Consider the following 16,628-nt stretch of genomic DNA (forward strand, 5'->3'; position numbering starts at 1 on the left):
TGGAAAGTTATTCATCGCTAAAAAGAAATGACCTATCAAGCTACAGAAAGACATGGAGGAACCTTAAATGTGTGTTACTAAGTGAAAGAAGAGAATCTGCAAAGGCTTTGTACTGTCTAATTCCAACTCTATGACACTCTGAAAAAGGCAAAACTATGGAGACAGTGAAAAATCAGTGTTTGCCAAGGGCTGGAGGGAGGGGACAGATGAATAAGCAGACTGCAGAAGATATTTACGGCAGTAAAACTACTCTGCATTCATTGTATTATATAATGGTGGACACATGTCATCACACACTTGTCAAAACTCATAGAATGCACAACACCAGAGTGAACCCTGATGGAGGCTGTGGCTTTTGGGAGATGAGGATGAACCTAAGTTAACTTAGGTTCAACTTAGGTTCATTGATTGTGACAAATGCCCCCCCCTGGTGGGGATGTTGGTCATGGGGGAGGCTGTGGGCAGAGGGGGTGGATGGGAACCATGTAATTTCCGCTCAATTTTGATGTCAACCTAAAACTGCTCTAAAAAATAAAGTTTATTAATTAAAAAAAGATAAGGAAACTGTTTCAGAGCAGTCCAGTGATTTGTCCAAGACCACACAGCTCATCTGGGGATGGGACCAGGAGCAGAATGCTGGTTTCCTCAGACCGAATCCAGGTTTCCTACAAAACAATGAAAAGAAAGGCTACTTTATGACCTATTGCCAGTGGGTTCAGGGAAGCATATGATACATTTATTTATTTATATATATTTTGTTTTTGTATAGCCATTTTTGAATTTTTCAGTTACAGTTGATATACAATCTATTAGTTTCAAGTGTACATATGGTACATTTTAGAAAGTATACCACAGTGATGGTGGGAGAAGTGATTGTTATTCTTAAGGCTTTGGTCTTCTGAAAATTCACTTATGTGGACCAGCTCATACCTGATTGGGAAGGAAAAGTTGTGTGCATGCAAGTGTGTATTTGCGGGTGCGTGTGTCTGTGTGTGTGTAGAGGTTTGTTGCACTTCATAGCTAATGTGTGAGTTACAAAGAACTGGGAACACGACCACCGCATTGTGTAGTGTTCAGAGGAGTCTTCTTTCTTTTAGAAAAGGTGAAAAAAAATACAATATGAAAATACAAACAGGAACCACATGATAACAGGCCCCAGGTATTCCTGATGCCCGTTATAACAGAATCAGAAAGCAAGAGGGAAGTAAACCGCCAAGTTCTCATTTAGTCTCTCACGCCCCCTACAGACATGGCCCGCTGACCAGGTGAGCGTCAGACTTGGGGAACTGATTTGGCCTGATCTGCAGTGTGGTCATGACGCAGAGACTGGAGCACGAACGTCCTCTCCCAGGAAGCAGGCCATCACCTTGAGCTCCCCATGGCCCCTGAGGTCCGTGTCCAGTGGTACTGCCGCACCGAGAGCCTCAGTGCTCAATTCCACTTCGCCTTTCTATGCCAATGTAAAGGAGTCTATTCTCAGGTTCAAAGCCAGGCGGCAAGTGGTAAGTCCACAGCGAACTAATGTTGTGGAGACTGCATCTGAGAGCAAAAACGAACATCTCTGATTTGAAATCAGGTTTTTAAAAAAGAATTTGTAAGTAAAATTTTAAAATCACTTTTGTTTGTACTTAGGCTTATTATTGAAACACTATTTAACTATTGGTTTTGGACAAATTGTAATCTTTTAGGCAGAGTTGATTTAATTATTAATAAAATGGCAACTCTTTGGACATGCGTTACATCAGATAATGTAAGTTGAGTTTGGGGATTTTTTATTTTTTTCTTTTTTATTAAAGGTAGATGTGATTTGGGTATGGGCTTGTGTGTATGGGGGTGATGGCTTAAAGAATAGGTTTTAAAAGGAGCTGTTTGGCCACCTGAGCACATGCCATCCTGGAAGACGGGGTAGGACTATCCTACACCTGGCATGCTGAGTAGGTTCCTTTGCCTGCGCACTGCCTCATATCTCCTCAGTCTTCTCCAAGGCTGTCTGCAGGTGGAGCGGCCCTCCAGGGCCTCTGCCAGTTCTCTTTGGAGACTCTATGGAGAGATCCAAGCTGATAGGCTGCTGGTTGCCATGGCAGCAGCCACGTATGCCCTGGGTAACCAGGTGCCACATGGGCGCTAGGTTTTTCTCCCCCAGAGCACAGTCTGTGCAGATGGTGGGGGAGAGAAACCCACTTTGCCACACAGGCAGATATTTGGGTCATCATTTCAGAATGTTGCCCAGGTGTGAGCGCTCACCGTTGTTTCTGTGGGGCTCTCATCTTAGATGAGAACCCCTGGGATGAAGACAGATGTTCAGAGCCATCTTTGGCAAGTTGGCTAGCCTAGTCACATGCTGCAAAAGACAAGAAGATCCCCTGGAGAAGTCTAGCTGTCTATTTGGCACCAGACTGCCCTTACCCTCTGCCGAGTTATGGGCTGATGTCATAATAATGCCCAACCGTCAATCTCCAGGTGTCTATGGGACAGGGACAAACTGTATAACATTTTTGATCCCAGGCAGTCAGACTCTGAACACATTACATGCTCAGTTAAAGCTGGTGGTGGACAATTAGGTCCTAAGGTGCTGCTCAAGAATGGGATGGACTCAAGAAAGTGCCAGGAGCGACAACTTTTGGTGGTGAGCCGAGGGAGGAAATTCGGAAAGAAGAGATGGGTAGAATGCTTGGATGAGATCCTGCGGTGACCTGAAAGTGGCGTGGCACCTGGGGACAGCGTAAGTTGTGTCCCCAGGTGTCGCAACCCAGAGTTCCTTGCAAAGAAAGGGAAGACTTGACATTGCTGTCCTCATTTGGTGGCTCTGTGAGAGGAGAGGGAGGGATGTGTTGTTTCTGGACCAGGGTGGCATTTGTTATTGGTTGTGGGTGGGTTTGAATGGACCAAGCCCCCTTACTTAAACAGAGAGACCAGTCTCAGACTATCTAGGGAGATGGCTAGGATGGCCCGATGAGCCAGCTGAGTTTGTTCACAGTGGCACGATACCAGAAAGTGAAACCTAGAGGCTGGAGAACTAGATATGTGAAGAAAAAACAAACACTGAGATAATCACCATGAAAAAAAATGAAACTTTTTTGGATTTCCTTACCCTTACTCCATTTATGCATTGGTATTGTTGGTTTTAACTTACACATGGAGGGGCACCCCTGTGCCCGGGGGATTCAAAAGGTTTACTTCAGTCCTTCTAGGGAGAGTTGTCATTTCTGACCCAGGTGGGCGTTCTGTGGGGTCAAGTGTGCTGGCCAAGATAAGCTCTGGGTCCTTATGTGGGTCCTCTGGGACCTTAGGTGCTGATCCAAGATAAGCTTGAGAGACAGGGTTCCTGGAAGACACTTCTGGGGAGGTCCTTGTCTAGATGGGGAAAAACCAGACCTGGAGGGAGAGGCTCACCCAGAGAGTTTGGCATGGCCAAGGCTTCTGGATTACCCAAGGCTGAGCCAAGGGTGGGTATTGTTCATCTCCCCCCATTCCCCCCACAGCAGCAATGATGGGAGAAGTTGCCAGAATAATACCTGCTGTGGCTGGATCTGAGAGCAGTGCTCCTTCTGCTCTAAGAATGTTGGCGGAGGACCCAGGGGTTCCCATCATGCACAGCAGACGGGAGCCCAGCTCTCTGCTCTTCAGCTGGTCCAGTTCTAACTGTGTCTAGTGGTGACAGACCCAACACTGATATTCTCCACAGGGCATTCAGGTGGGACTGGGGTTTTAGTAGCAGTGAACCCTGACCTTAGGCTCCTGGGGCATCTTGCTCCTTTGCATGGATGTTTTATGATTTCCATCAGGATGTTAGAAATGATGTATTACATGTTTATTTCACTAGTATCTGTTGGTAGCAGAGATTTACACTGCCTGAGAAAAACAGCCCTTTGTGTGCTTATAAAGCTTGGCTGGTTGATGTCACAGTGTTCGTGATCAGTGTTCACACAATGGGTGCAGAGTCTTAAACTTGAAATGGTCAGTTACACGTTGTTGGTAGGGACATTTCATTCTCTGAAATCCAGGTCTGTTGCCTGTGTGGTCACAGCTCTCTGGCCGACCACAGAGCACATCAGGAGTCATGGTGGTAAGTGTGTAAAAGCCAGTTGGTAAATGCCATTTTCGTTGGTGACCAGTATCCATCACTTAGTCATGTTGGCCACCTCAGTGAACTATTCTTGTGTATCTTAAAGTACCCTACACTCCTTTCCCCAGGACTCGCCTGCTTGAGTTGGGTGGATGCATGAAGCTTTCTTTTACCAAGGCAATGAGGCCAAGTAAAAGTTTGACTCCTTTTACATTTATGAAGGTTTTATGGCCTTGAACTTTGAGATTTTTCTCCCCCCCCACTTAATTATTATGCTGTTCCATGCCATTGCAGGATCGCAAGCTTTTTGCATGATCTATATTGCAGATCATCAACTTAGTTTCTACTTAGTGTCAGACACAGGACCAAATCCATCTCAGTTTCCATCCTTTATCTGTTGGCAACACAACATCACAATGATTTGTTACAAAATTTTTTCTTTCCCACGTAGTTTCTGGGAAAGCACTCATAAGAGAACTTGATGTATTTTTCAATAGACTAAAGAGATAAAAAAAAATCTAGCTTGGCTGACTATGTCTGGCTATGGAAATACTTTCTTTGAACACGAGTGAGGTCAGCTTGGTGATGCTAAAGAATTCCCTATTCTTGTCTCAAAACCCTATTGTCTGGATTTCTTCTATACAGTATTTCTGTAATTATCAATCTTTATCTTCTGCTTCAGACTCACAAAGCAGCAAACAACCCAATCACCCTTTATGACTCTTTTGTTTCTCCTTGAGCTCTTTTCAAAGAACCTGTTGGTTTTCCAAGAGAAGTGTTTCATTCTTTATTTGCATGTTAAACTTTTAACTTAGCTACCAGAGAGAGCCAGAACTAGTACAATTAACCGAGAATAGTAAGTCAAGGCTCATCTTATCATGTCAGTCAACTGTAGGCTAGAGAAAACTAGCAAGGCCACAGAGAGAGCTCAGGAGTCTGGTTCTCCAAGAGAAGGCATGAGTGAAAGGGGCAGCTGGCTGGATGTACGGCGACCACTGTGAGTCCAGTTCACCCCACTCAGCAGCATTGTGGCCCACAGTCGACATATTTAAACACCTAGGACTACCAGCCCAGCCCCCCGCACTGGGAATTTCCAATTTATTGTTAGTTAATGAGTAGATTTACCATATCAACCTGAGTTGGCCACTGAATCCTGGCTGGCTGTTTATTCTACTTACCAGGGGATGGTTACAAAAAAGAAGGAGCCTATCTTTGAGACCCGACTATATGACTGGGCTCTCAAAGTCCCTCTTACCAAAAAGTGTGTTATTTTTTTGTTTAACAGACCTATGAGTGACTGCAGTAGATTTATACTGGAAAAGGGCATCATTATTCTAAGCTGTCCAGGAATCTTTTAATACTGCAGTATAATAATAGTACTTAATGGCACTAATAGTATTTAATAGTATAGTACAGTGGTCAGCTAACTTTTCCTGTAAGGGGCCAAATAGTAAATATTTCAGTTTTCTGGCCATGTGGCCTTTGTTTTAAGTACTCAACACTGCTAGTGTAGTGGAAAAGCAGTCATAAGCAATACATAATGAATGTGTGTGCCTGTGTTCCATTAAAACTTTATTTATGGACACCGAAATTAGAATTTCATATAATTTTCACATCACAAAATAGTCTTCTTCCCCCCCCCAACCATTTAAAAATGTAACATCATTCCGAGCTTGCAAGGGGGGTCTGAAAACAGGCAGTGGGCCAGATTCTGTGAGCAGTTTGGTTCGCCAGCATTTTAGTAGTAAAAATTTCCCATGGCTGAAGCTGGGGCACCTGGATTTGAGGCCAGGCTTTATGCTTTGCTGGCCTTGCCACTGTGGGGAGGTTAGCCAGTTTGCTCAAAACCTAGTTTTCCATTTATAAAATGTAAATTATGATACTCAAGCTCTCATGATGGATTAGAATTAAATGAAATAATTTGTGCAACTTCTCTGAGTGTTCTAAATACTACACAGTAGGTATAGTATTGTTTTGCTGTTATTGTACATACTGTACTTTGTCAAAATCTCATAGTAACCTGACAGAGTTTTGACTTCTAGATGACACTCTGTATCAGAAGCTCTTCAAGATATTAAGGGCAGAAATATTAGGAAAAGATGTGTTTTACTCCATTTTAAATTAAAGATAACATTTTCTTAAATGCAGGTTGGCTATAAAGTCTAGAAACATGATGATATTATTTAACTATTGTATATTGGAATGCAGTATTGATGTATCAGCTATTATATACTTGTTGCCTGTGTTTGTTGACTTTATAGCCATCCATTGAAAGGAAATCATAGAAGATAATTAATGTTTACCATTTATGTAGGACATTTAATTTTCAACTACCCTTTTGACTCTTCTGAATTACACAAAGTATTACCCAAGTCAACTGAAAACTAATCACATTGTTGGCAAGCTGTCTTGGAAATGACTGGATATTTTAATTTTTTAAAATCTTGAGTCACTCAGCTAATTAAATGATTTCACATTCTTTTGGTGAGTTCAAGTAGTTTTCTACCAGCATTTTTTATAGTCTCTTTCTCTGTCCATCAGCTTCCACCTTTATAAATAGTTGATGAGCATCCCCAAATACCTGCTTAAATCTAAATAAAAAAGCAAAGAGGAAAAAAGCAAGAAACCTGAAATGTAAGAAAATATATGGAGGGAAAACATATGGGTGTTGCTTTGGAGATTTCAAAATTTAGGCTTGTAAATTACATCGTAAATAATTTTTTAATTAGAATATAATGAAAAAATAGACATCTTAGAGCCCTAGTTTGGTTAAACCTGGAAGAGAAAATTGTGCTTAAGAAATAGGTTGACATTTTTAGAGACAGTGGCTGGATTTCTGTTAGGGAATGTAAGGTACTGAACTACCTCAATGGATCTGGAGCTGGAGTACTAGGGAAAGAGCAAAAGAGAGGGATGGGTGGAGAGAGGGAGTGAGGCAGGAGGGAGTCCCTTCTCATGCTCACAGAGTGGTTATAAGTTGGACCAACCCAGCCCGAATGCTAAGTTTCCAAGGGCTGGAAAAGCAAGGACCTGAAAGTACTGCACATGTGTTCATTGCCCAGGGGGCAGCCCAAGCCATAAACGATTGTGTCAGTTGCATAAAGACTGTAAATGAATAGGTAGGTGCTCTTCTAGTTGGAAAGCACATTGGGGTGGGTGGAAGTGAGAATCTGAGGGTCCCAGCAGCCCTTGGGGTGGAACTTCCAGCTGCATCTGCCCTTTTCTCCAGATTGGGCTCAACTGGAGCAACTGTCACTCCCTAGTTGTAAGTGCTTATCTGGCTAATGGACCCCACTGTGCTTCTATGGGGAAGAGACTCAAGTACACAACCAAACAGACCAAAATACAGAGTTGAGAGTGATCCTCATTCGTTATGGGTTCTGCTGCATTAAAAATAGGCTTATTTATTTTCATAGCACATGATTTGCTAACAGAATGACCAAGTGAACGGGGGCTGGGTATGGAATATGGGGCCTGGAAATCACCGGGTTGTCTTTGAAAAACACTGTTCAGTACTTGCTGCTTAGAAAATTCAGTCTGAATGATGAGCTTCTTTCAGTTCCAAATTTTAACAGTGGACACAAAATACACTGTTAAACTGTGTTATCAATGATTGTAGAAAAATAGACATGTTTGATAGGGACATTCTAGTAAAAGGTTTTTCTGGAGCATCTCGTTCAAAGGTCCAGAGGCTCACATTACAAAAACGAGATTTGGTTCATGTTCTGTGTCCAACTACACTGACACCAAAGACAGTGGGAAATGGGGAGAGGCCTCACACCCGGCCCCACAGGTACAGAACTGACGTGAGGGACCCAACGGTTGCGAGGCTCTTTGTTAGGTTGTGCTAAAGAGCCCCGAGCTGCTCTTCCAACCGGACAACAGGGTGTGTGTTGCCCTTTAACCCTTAGTAACGGATTTAAAAAGGCCCAATGAGTCTTCAAGAGCTAAACGAGCAGACTTTTTGCAGCCCCTGCTCGATCCTGCTTTGTGCTGCCGTGCCACGCCCTGCGGCTTGGGGGATGCTGCTTGGCTAGCTCCCTGGAGTCCAGGGCGCCCTTTATAAGGCGACATGGAGGTAAGGCCACCGTACCTCCCCACAGCCCGCGGGAAGCCTATGGGGCTCACTCCTCCTTGGCCCCAGCCTCCTCCTTAGAGTGTGTGGAATGAATAAACGATTCAACATGTTCAATGCAGAAAGGTGGCAAGCAGGAAAGGGCTGTGGCCAACAGCTCTGTTTTCCATAAGTCAGTGCCCAGAAGCAGTTGTCCTGGTGCAAAGTCTCGGGAGTGGGAGAAGAGAGATCCCCCTGTGAAACTGAGGGCCACTTTCCTTATCTCTGGGACACGTTTTTTAGTAGACAAAGTCCCCAAACCACAGCAAAGGCCTGTCCTGGTCAGGGAAAGCAAGGGCGACAGGGAGGGACAGCTAGTTTGAGCTCTTCAACCTCCGTGGTGCAAAGCCTCAAACTGAGCACAGCGGTAGAAGCTGACAGTGAACTTGAATCCAGTCAATAGATATTTATGATGGGCCACTGTGTTGGGGAACAAACAGTTTACAATTGCAAAATTAAGGTGAACGATCTGTTACAGTGCAAAATCTCCACCTGCCCTTGAGGTTTTGTCCAAGGTTCTCTTCCTTTTGTTTTTTATTTGAAATTTTATTTTTATTTTGAAATTTAGACTTTCAGTAAAAAATACTTCCTTCCTTCCGCCATCCCTCCCTCCCTTCTTTCCTTCTCTCTCCTCTCTCTCGCACTCTCTCTCTCTCTCTCCATTTATCTTTGCAGATTAAAATGAAGTAAGATGGCAATTTTGTTTGTTTGTTTTGATAAGAGACACGTTGGATTTGATTTCTAACCTGTGGCACACTCTAGAGCGATTTCTTAGACAGTCACCAAGCTTGTTGATCTAATCTTCGAATGTTGAACTCTGGTCATTTCATAATAGTAAAAGCATAAGAATAAGAATAAATAACAATAAGACAATGCTGATGGATAAGTTCCCGGGGACGGGAAGAGTGCCAGATGAAGTCAAAGTGAGGGAGATCAATGATTACAACCTAAGTGCCCGCTACAAGCCTCCATGAATTTCATGGCTTTGGACATAAACCGTCTTCTGCTAACTTTCCATGTCTCATGTTTGAATAGTCTATTGTTCCTCGTGGTTACAGAGTGGAACAGCTGGAGAATCCATGGTTTTGTGAAGGAGTTTCCCCAACTATTGTAGTACAAAGGGTGAAAGCTTGTGTGCAAAGCACGCACACATCATTGAAGACGTGCCAGACAATGTGCTCCTCTTGGATTTCTCCCCCAGGCTAGTCAGCGAGGCCCTTGTTTTCTTAAAGGAGCCTCAGTTTGTATGTAAACATTTCACAGTATATCAGTGTATTGGTGGTGGGTTTTACCATCTACTGGACCTCCCAACTTTCCCCAGACCTATGGCTTTTAGATTCAATGAAAGGATCAGCAAGGGGACAGTGAGGTACCCCACAGGCCACCAGTCTGGGACAGTGAACAAAGGCCATGCACTAACGGGCAGCAGTCAGGGGGACTGACCAAAGGAATTCAGAAAACAAAGACATCAGAACAAAATGCCTACTGTACTTGCGAGATTTTTTTTCATCTCATTTCTAAAGTTATATATCTAAACCTAAATGCATTATACATGTATGTACATTATTTAGAAGGTGTGTCCTGCAGTACTTTGTACATGCTGGGTTTTGTTACTAACTGCAAAAGAAAATAATTGCATAAGGCGTATATATGTACAGTGTTCTGTCTTTACCTCATTTGGGTCCTATAGCTGCAGTGCCCGCCTGCAGGGGGCAGGCACCTCACCCTGGGGATGAAATGTGTTGGTGTCTATAAACGGGAGGGCTGTCCTCTGTTGTCCCACTGTATGGAGACAGGCACTGGAGACTTAACTTGTCGTACCCCAGGTGGAATCTTTGATGCCCTCTGGACGATGTGGCATTTGTACAATACATGCAGGGGAGCTGGGTGGGTGGCATTTAGGGAGGAGACAAGGCTCGGCCACAAGTGAGGGCACGTTGTACCTTAACCAAATCCGTGTCTACCTCGTCAATCTGAGTAACTGAGAGAGGGCAGGTAGATATTTTACACCTTGAAGATTTGCTTTCTGGTAATGCCAAAATTAAATGCAAAGAAAGAAAGAACGAAGGAAGAGAGACAGAAGAGAATGCGAGACAAGGAAAGGTGTGAGGAGAGGGGAGGGGTGGCCTGGCTGGGGGACTAGACTTTCGACTCGTTCTCCAGGTTTGCCACATCACCATTCCTTTCCGTTTGCTCCTCTGCGTTCTTGTCTCCCTCCTCGGTCTCCAGTTCTGCATGTTGGTTGAGTTTGCTGGACACAGACCAGCTCAGAGGCAGCTCTGCCCTGGTGGCCAGCTCGGCCAGCTCTTTGGCGCTAAGAGACGGAGTGCTGGTCTCGTAGGTGTCGTGGAAGCTGTTGTAGTCGACTTCGTAGAACCCGTCCTCCAGCGTCAGGACGGGGGTGAACCGGTAACCCCACAGGATCTCACTGGTGACGTAGGAGCTGCGAGCTTGGCACGTCATCCCTGCCGAGACAAGAAGGGACGCGTCAGGGCGTGTGAGTGTGGGCTTTCCACAGCCACGGGAGCAGTGTGAACCTCCTGGCTCCCTTCGGGCCGTGCACTTGCCCCCCAGGCCATGTACAAACATGCAGGGCAGTATGTGCACACACGCACGTGCCCCGCGCGTGCTGTCCACTCTGCTCTGGGACAGAGAGCCCTGAGGCCATGACTGTCACCTCCTCCCACTTTGCCTAAGACCTGCTGGGACTTGAGTCCTCTAGCTACGGACTTGGAATTAAGTTGGGCTTATGGAACTGCTCCTAAAGTGCCCGTCAGCCAGAGGCCGTGAATTGCTCTGACTCTCTCATCTCCACGCCGTGCAGGCCACGACCGTGGCCCCCCAGTGAGGCGGAAAGGGGTGCCCACCTGAGTTTCCACTTGCACCAGGGCCAGTGGGGATAATTGTTCAGACTGTGCAACAATATAATACTTTTAAAGGCTTTCCCCCGTCTCTTCCTAAACAAAAGAAGCCTGTTCGTATTTTGCACAAAAATGCCATCTGAGCTCCTGGCAGCCTAGGAGGCAGGAGTAGCTTTCAAAAGTGAAATGATTGAATGAGGGAAACTCCTTCCATCTCCTTAGAAAACTGGGCAACAGGTTTGGGATAAAATATGGGGAATGCCACTGGTGCATTTTTTTCTGAGGTCAAAAGGTTATCTTCGGAAACTTCTCAGGACACGGAGGCGTTCGTTCAGCCGCTCCTTCCCAGGGGTGCCTGTCCGTCAGCTGGGTAGGTCCAGTGCCCAGGCCCCACAGCACTCTTAGGGACCCACGGACAATTTTAACTTCTCAAATCAGAAGAAAACAGTAAACTTTTAGGTAGGAAAATGTTGATATAGTCATCTTTCTACTGACACAGTTATACCATACAATACGATTAAACACTTTTTGATGGACTCGCAGCCCATGAAGGTAGAACTACCGAGGACTCATGAAGGTCATCCTGCGGCCCTGTGTGCGTTCGTCAGGACAGCGCCTGTCACGCACTGGGTCATTCCCTGGGCCCGCCGGTAGGTCTGTGCTGCAGCTGCTTTGTGTGGAATGCAGGCGAAGCAAGGAGAGGAAGGAGGACACGTGGGTGACCACACAGAAGGATGCAGAATGTCCCCACAGCATTGTGCTTGCTGCTCGCGGCTAGAAGGAGAAACAGGGGTTCCAGGGGCTGATGTGAATGACCCAGCTCAGCTGTCAGAGCCTGAGCCGGCACAACCCTCACTCACTCCCCACCCCTGCTCTTCCTTTTCACCCCCAAACTGAATGCCACCCTTTTCGGTGTTCCCCTGGGCAACCCACAGCCCCGTGCAGTGGCTCAGCCTCAGGTCTTCTGACTGGGACTTCTGGAAGTGAGGGTGCTTGCTTGGGTCCCCTAGTGACTGAGGGCTCACGATGACTAAGATCCCATTGGGTGCCGGGGGCATTCGGGGTGTATGGTGGGGGCTGGGAAAGAGGAAGGCTGGACGCCTCTGGGGCCGCTGTGCTCCATGTAATGGAGTTCGACAGAAACACATGATTGTGTCTCCCATGTTCAACTAGTTGTTCATACGCTTTTATTGCCTTGACAATGAGTCAGAAATTGGGTCTCGGTAGGGTAGGATACTGCCTACAATGCGGCCTTGACTGCTTTCTGTTTCTATAACCCTGGAAAATTCCACAGCTGAGAGCCAACTTAGAGGTGAGCAAGACTACATTGGGGAGTGGGAGGAGGCATGAAGGGTATTCCCCATGTCTCTTCTTCCTCTTCCTTACCCTGTCAATAGCATCTTCATGTCATGTTCTTTAGGTTACGATAAGCCAGAGGCTTTTCTAAGCCCTCTGCATTCTTGATTTCCTTTCATCTTTGTGACAACCCCACGCGTAGGTGCCATTGTTATACCCTCATTTTATGGATGAGGAGATGGTGTGCAGAGACCACCATCAGCTCCCTGGGGAATCTGGCCTCACAGTCTCAGGAGAAATGACTAGCTGCTCAGTGGTGCAAATGTCACTGACAGATCCCGTTGAGGCAAAGTGGGACGCGGGAGGCGGGGCCCCTTGGTGTTCTGAGGTCCAGGCAAGCCTTTGACGTTATGTTTGGGAGGCTATGTGATTTCCATAGCAGTGTCGCCTAGTCTAAGTTATTTCCCCCAAGCCCAAAGGTGTGTGTGTGTGTGTGTGTGTGTGTGTGTGTGTGTGTGTGTGTGTGTGTGTCTTAAAAGCGATTTCATTTCAAAATTTCTCCACTGACTGCTTCTCTGAATCTCTGGTTAATCTTCGAAGAGTTTAGTCTGCAGTGAAGTGAATAGAAACAGCCCATCTTTTTGGTGGCCATTTCATTCTGTGAGCAATACCAGGTAATTAGTAAGGAGTGTAGAGGGTGTGGGTGCCTGTTGTTGGAGGCTGAGGCAAAGCCTGTTCCATCTAGAAGCCAGGAAACCAAAGTGAGGCACAGCTCAGGAATCTGCAGTCGGCACTGATCGAACACAGGGGCAGGTCCCACAAGATGGGATTTCACAGGCAAAGCCCTATTTTTAGATTCACAGCAACAAATAATGATGGCATATGTTTTGTGCAGAATACCAATATGATGAAACTATCCTCAGGAGAGAGCCCTCTGGAAAAAGCCAGAGGGGTTCCCTCAATAGATAAATAATATATCAGAATTTCTGAGACTGTGATTCCAGGATAGTAAACTGGAGACAAACCACCCTCACCACTTTTGAATACTGTAAAATTAATCTGTATTGCCACTATTCAGAGACAAAGAATCGACTGTACATGCTTTGCCTTTTTATTTCAAAGGCCAGGCTACATGATGTGATATTGTCCTTTACTCCTTGTTCTCATTCTTAGTAAACACTGCACTGAATTAGCACAGTAAGAAGGTGTTGTGCATTTATGTTTAAAGTCTTCGTGTGGGAGAACAGTGTTGGTGATTTACCAAGCCCAGGGTCAGAAAGAAGCAGGATAGTGTAATCTCTGCCATATATAACAATGGTTTTAGTTCAGTAGCTTCAGCCAACTGCCGATCATTTAAAAAACATCAAGCCCTACTTTATGCTCCGGTTAAAATCCCTTCAATACATAGTTGTGATTCTTCTGTTACTCAAATATTGGAGGGCCAGTGAGGTTTACCTCTAGCTGTGCAAAAACAAATCGAAATGTGTGTTTTTCAAACGTCTAAAACAAGGCATTCTACATATATACTCCTATTCTGCTCTCACTAAAGTAGTTGATAAACTACTATTTTACGTATGAGCAAAGTAAGGCACAGAGAGGTTAAGTAACTTTCCTGGGTTACACAGTATTGTGGACCAAATTGTGTGCCTTCAAAATTCATATAGTGAAATCCTAACCCCCTAGGAAATAGGAACTTTAGGGAGGTGAGTAAGGTTACATGAGGTCATAAGGGTGGAGCCCTAATCCAGTGGGATTGGTGTCCTTGTAAGAGGAAGAGACACCAGAGAGCTCTCTGTCTTTTTGCATTCACACAGAGAAGAGGCCATATTAGGACACAGCAAGAAGGCGGCTGTCTACAAGCCAGGAAGCGAGGCCTCATGAGAAACCAATCCTGATGGCACCTTGATCTTGGACTCCCAGCCTCCAAAACTGTGAGAAAAGAAATTTCTGTTGGTGAAGCCACCCAGCCTGTGGTATTTTATTATGGCAGCCACAGCAGACTAACACCAGCAGGAGAGGAACGAGGGTTCTAATTCAGGGAACCAGAGCCTATTCCCTCAACCAGCACGCTATTCTTTCTATTTTTAGCAAGAGAGACCATGTGCCAATTATGTTCTTTTTAACTCCTGTAAGTGCCTTACACTTACATTTTACGAAATAAAATGGAGTGCAGATGAAGCATTGTGGCCAAAGGATGCTGTCAGTGAGAGTTGTAACCTTGCTGTCAGCTAACAACTGCCTACCACCTGTCTGACCCCAGTTACCTACCTTTTTTTTCCTACCAGCTCTCCTTCTAAGCCTGTCCACTCTTACCTTGGCTTCCACACAAATGTGTTTATTATTCACTAAATCTGGGGCACTGGCTACCATCTTTAGAAAATTGCTTGGAGACACCAAGCAACCTTCATTCCTTTTTAAGGAAATCATGAGGTAGCCTCCAATCAGATTGCAGACTGTAGGATTCTTCTTCAGTCTCTCCCACGCTAGGTTTCTATCTCTCTTCTCCAACAGTGAGAACCCAAGTTCCCAACAATCTATATATTTATCATTAGCTCTATCCTATTATACAAGCACACAAAATAGTTTTAGCATTACCGCATCCAACACTCTACTGAGAAATTGTTTAGGCAAGACTCAGATCTCAGAGTGAAGGACCAGCTCTTCTTTAGGTAGAAGCAGGAAAACCCATGGGACCTGCCCAGCCTGGAAAGCCCCGGAAAGGACCAGTAGAGAGTGGACCCATCAGAGCCTGTCAGATGCACCTGAAAGCCAATCAGAAAGCTCCTCCGCTTCGGAAAATTCTGCCGGAATAGAACACTCACCAATCAAAGACTATCTTCAGATTTCCTGCTGTGATTCTAAAACCCGCTTGCCTTTCAAAGTCCTCTAAGTTTCCACTAGAAAGACAATGATGGCAGCAGACTGTCTCGTATGATCTGAATAAATCACTTTTGTAAATTCTGCAGGTGCTCTTTGTCCTTTTGACCCTACCAACCACAAACTTATGAGGTAAAATTAAACATTTCTTTGCAGCTCTTTTTAATCTCTGAACATTCCCACTGAGGTAGTACAATCAAAATGCTGTGGTCACAAGTTACTTGAATTCACTCTTTTTTCTATGTGGCTGTGTACCGTGTTTCCCCAAAAATAAGACCTAGCTGGACAATCACCTCTAATGCGGCTTTTGGAGCAAAAATTAATATAAGACCCGGTATTATATTGTATTATATTATATTATATTCTGGTCTTATATTAATTGTTGCTTTTGGGGATTTTCTTTGTCATTCTTTTTAAAAAACTTGTAAGCTATTAGTCGGCCTAACAAGATACATTCAGAGAAGTCTCATTCCCATCTCTATCCCTTCCATCCCATTTCCACCCACCTTCTACATGTGGCCATTTTCATTAGTTTCTGCGTTAGCCTTCCTCTGTTCTCTTTTGTAAAAACAAGCAAACATAGATATACACGTGTTCTCATTTCCCATTGTGACCCTACGGAAGGAATATGTTCCAGGACAAGAAACTGAATAAGGATTTCCTTCTGCTAAGGTAATTTGAAATCTCTGATGTGCTCATTTCCTTTTCGAGTGCACACACTCCTCAGTGACACAGCCGATCTGACCAGTGGGAGCTGGAGGCGGAGAGGCCCAGGTTTGAATCTGGGCTGCTCAGAGTTGCAGTGTGACCTGGACAGGTACTTAACTTGTCTTACTTCCTCATCGGTCATAACCGGAAAAATGGAGACCAGAGTAGGGTGTGATGGCAGCTCCACTAAGTTTTGCACATGTAAGTTTTAACACAGGGCTCTCCCTGTGGACTGGCAATTCTCTTAGTTCCCTTCCTTTTCCCTCGGTCAAACACAAAAGCAATAATTACAAAAGCTGACCTTTCTCATAGAATTAGCAGCATTGATCAATAGCGTTTGTTCCTTCCATCGAGTGTTTTGCTGTTTGTTGATTCTTTCAAATGGAATAAAAACCAGACAGGGAAAGGTCTGGAGGTGTCATGACTAAGCTTCCTATTGACTATTACTTTGTGCATTATTGTTCTTTGAACAGTTCGAAATACTCTTTGATGCTTGATATTTGAAAAGTCACTCAATGCCCCCCTCCCATTATTCTGCATTTTTCAGGCAGTGGTTCTTAACTTTGTTTAGTCAAGGACCTTCTGGAAATCTGATGAAACTCATGAATCCTCTTCTCTGAAAACACACATTTGGGTACATACAAAAGTTTGTAAATGGTCAGGAGCTCATGGACTCACGAAAGCCCATGGGATCCCAGGTTCAAAG

The 16,628-nt window shown here is 44.8% G+C and overlaps 1 protein-coding gene across 2 annotated transcripts in view; it reads right to left on the reverse strand.

Annotated features, from left to right (window-relative positions):
- Window positions 1-512: 512 nt before the first annotated feature.
- The window catches only part of KCNJ6 (potassium inwardly rectifying channel subfamily J member 6), a 234,743-nt gene continuing 218,627 nt past the window's right edge, over window positions 513-16,628 (reverse strand). Inside the window, exons 4-5 of one of the 2 annotated variants that reach the window (XM_081063110.1) lie at window positions 10,358-10,645; window positions 513-665 (exon numbers count right to left, since the gene is read on the reverse strand). In XM_081063110.1, coding sequence (XP_080919236.1) covers window positions 646-665; window positions 10,358-10,645 — 308 coding nt within the window. In that variant the 3' untranslated portion in view covers window positions 513-645. Of the gene's footprint in view, window positions 666-7,439; window positions 10,646-16,628 lie in introns of those variants that run through there. The other variant, XM_081063109.1, reaches the window with a different exon arrangement.

This window comes from Rhinolophus hipposideros, assembly GCF_964194185.1.
Source record: "Rhinolophus hipposideros genome assembly, chromosome: 2".
Classification (NCBI taxonomy): domain Eukaryota; kingdom Metazoa; phylum Chordata; class Mammalia; order Chiroptera; family Rhinolophidae; genus Rhinolophus; species Rhinolophus hipposideros.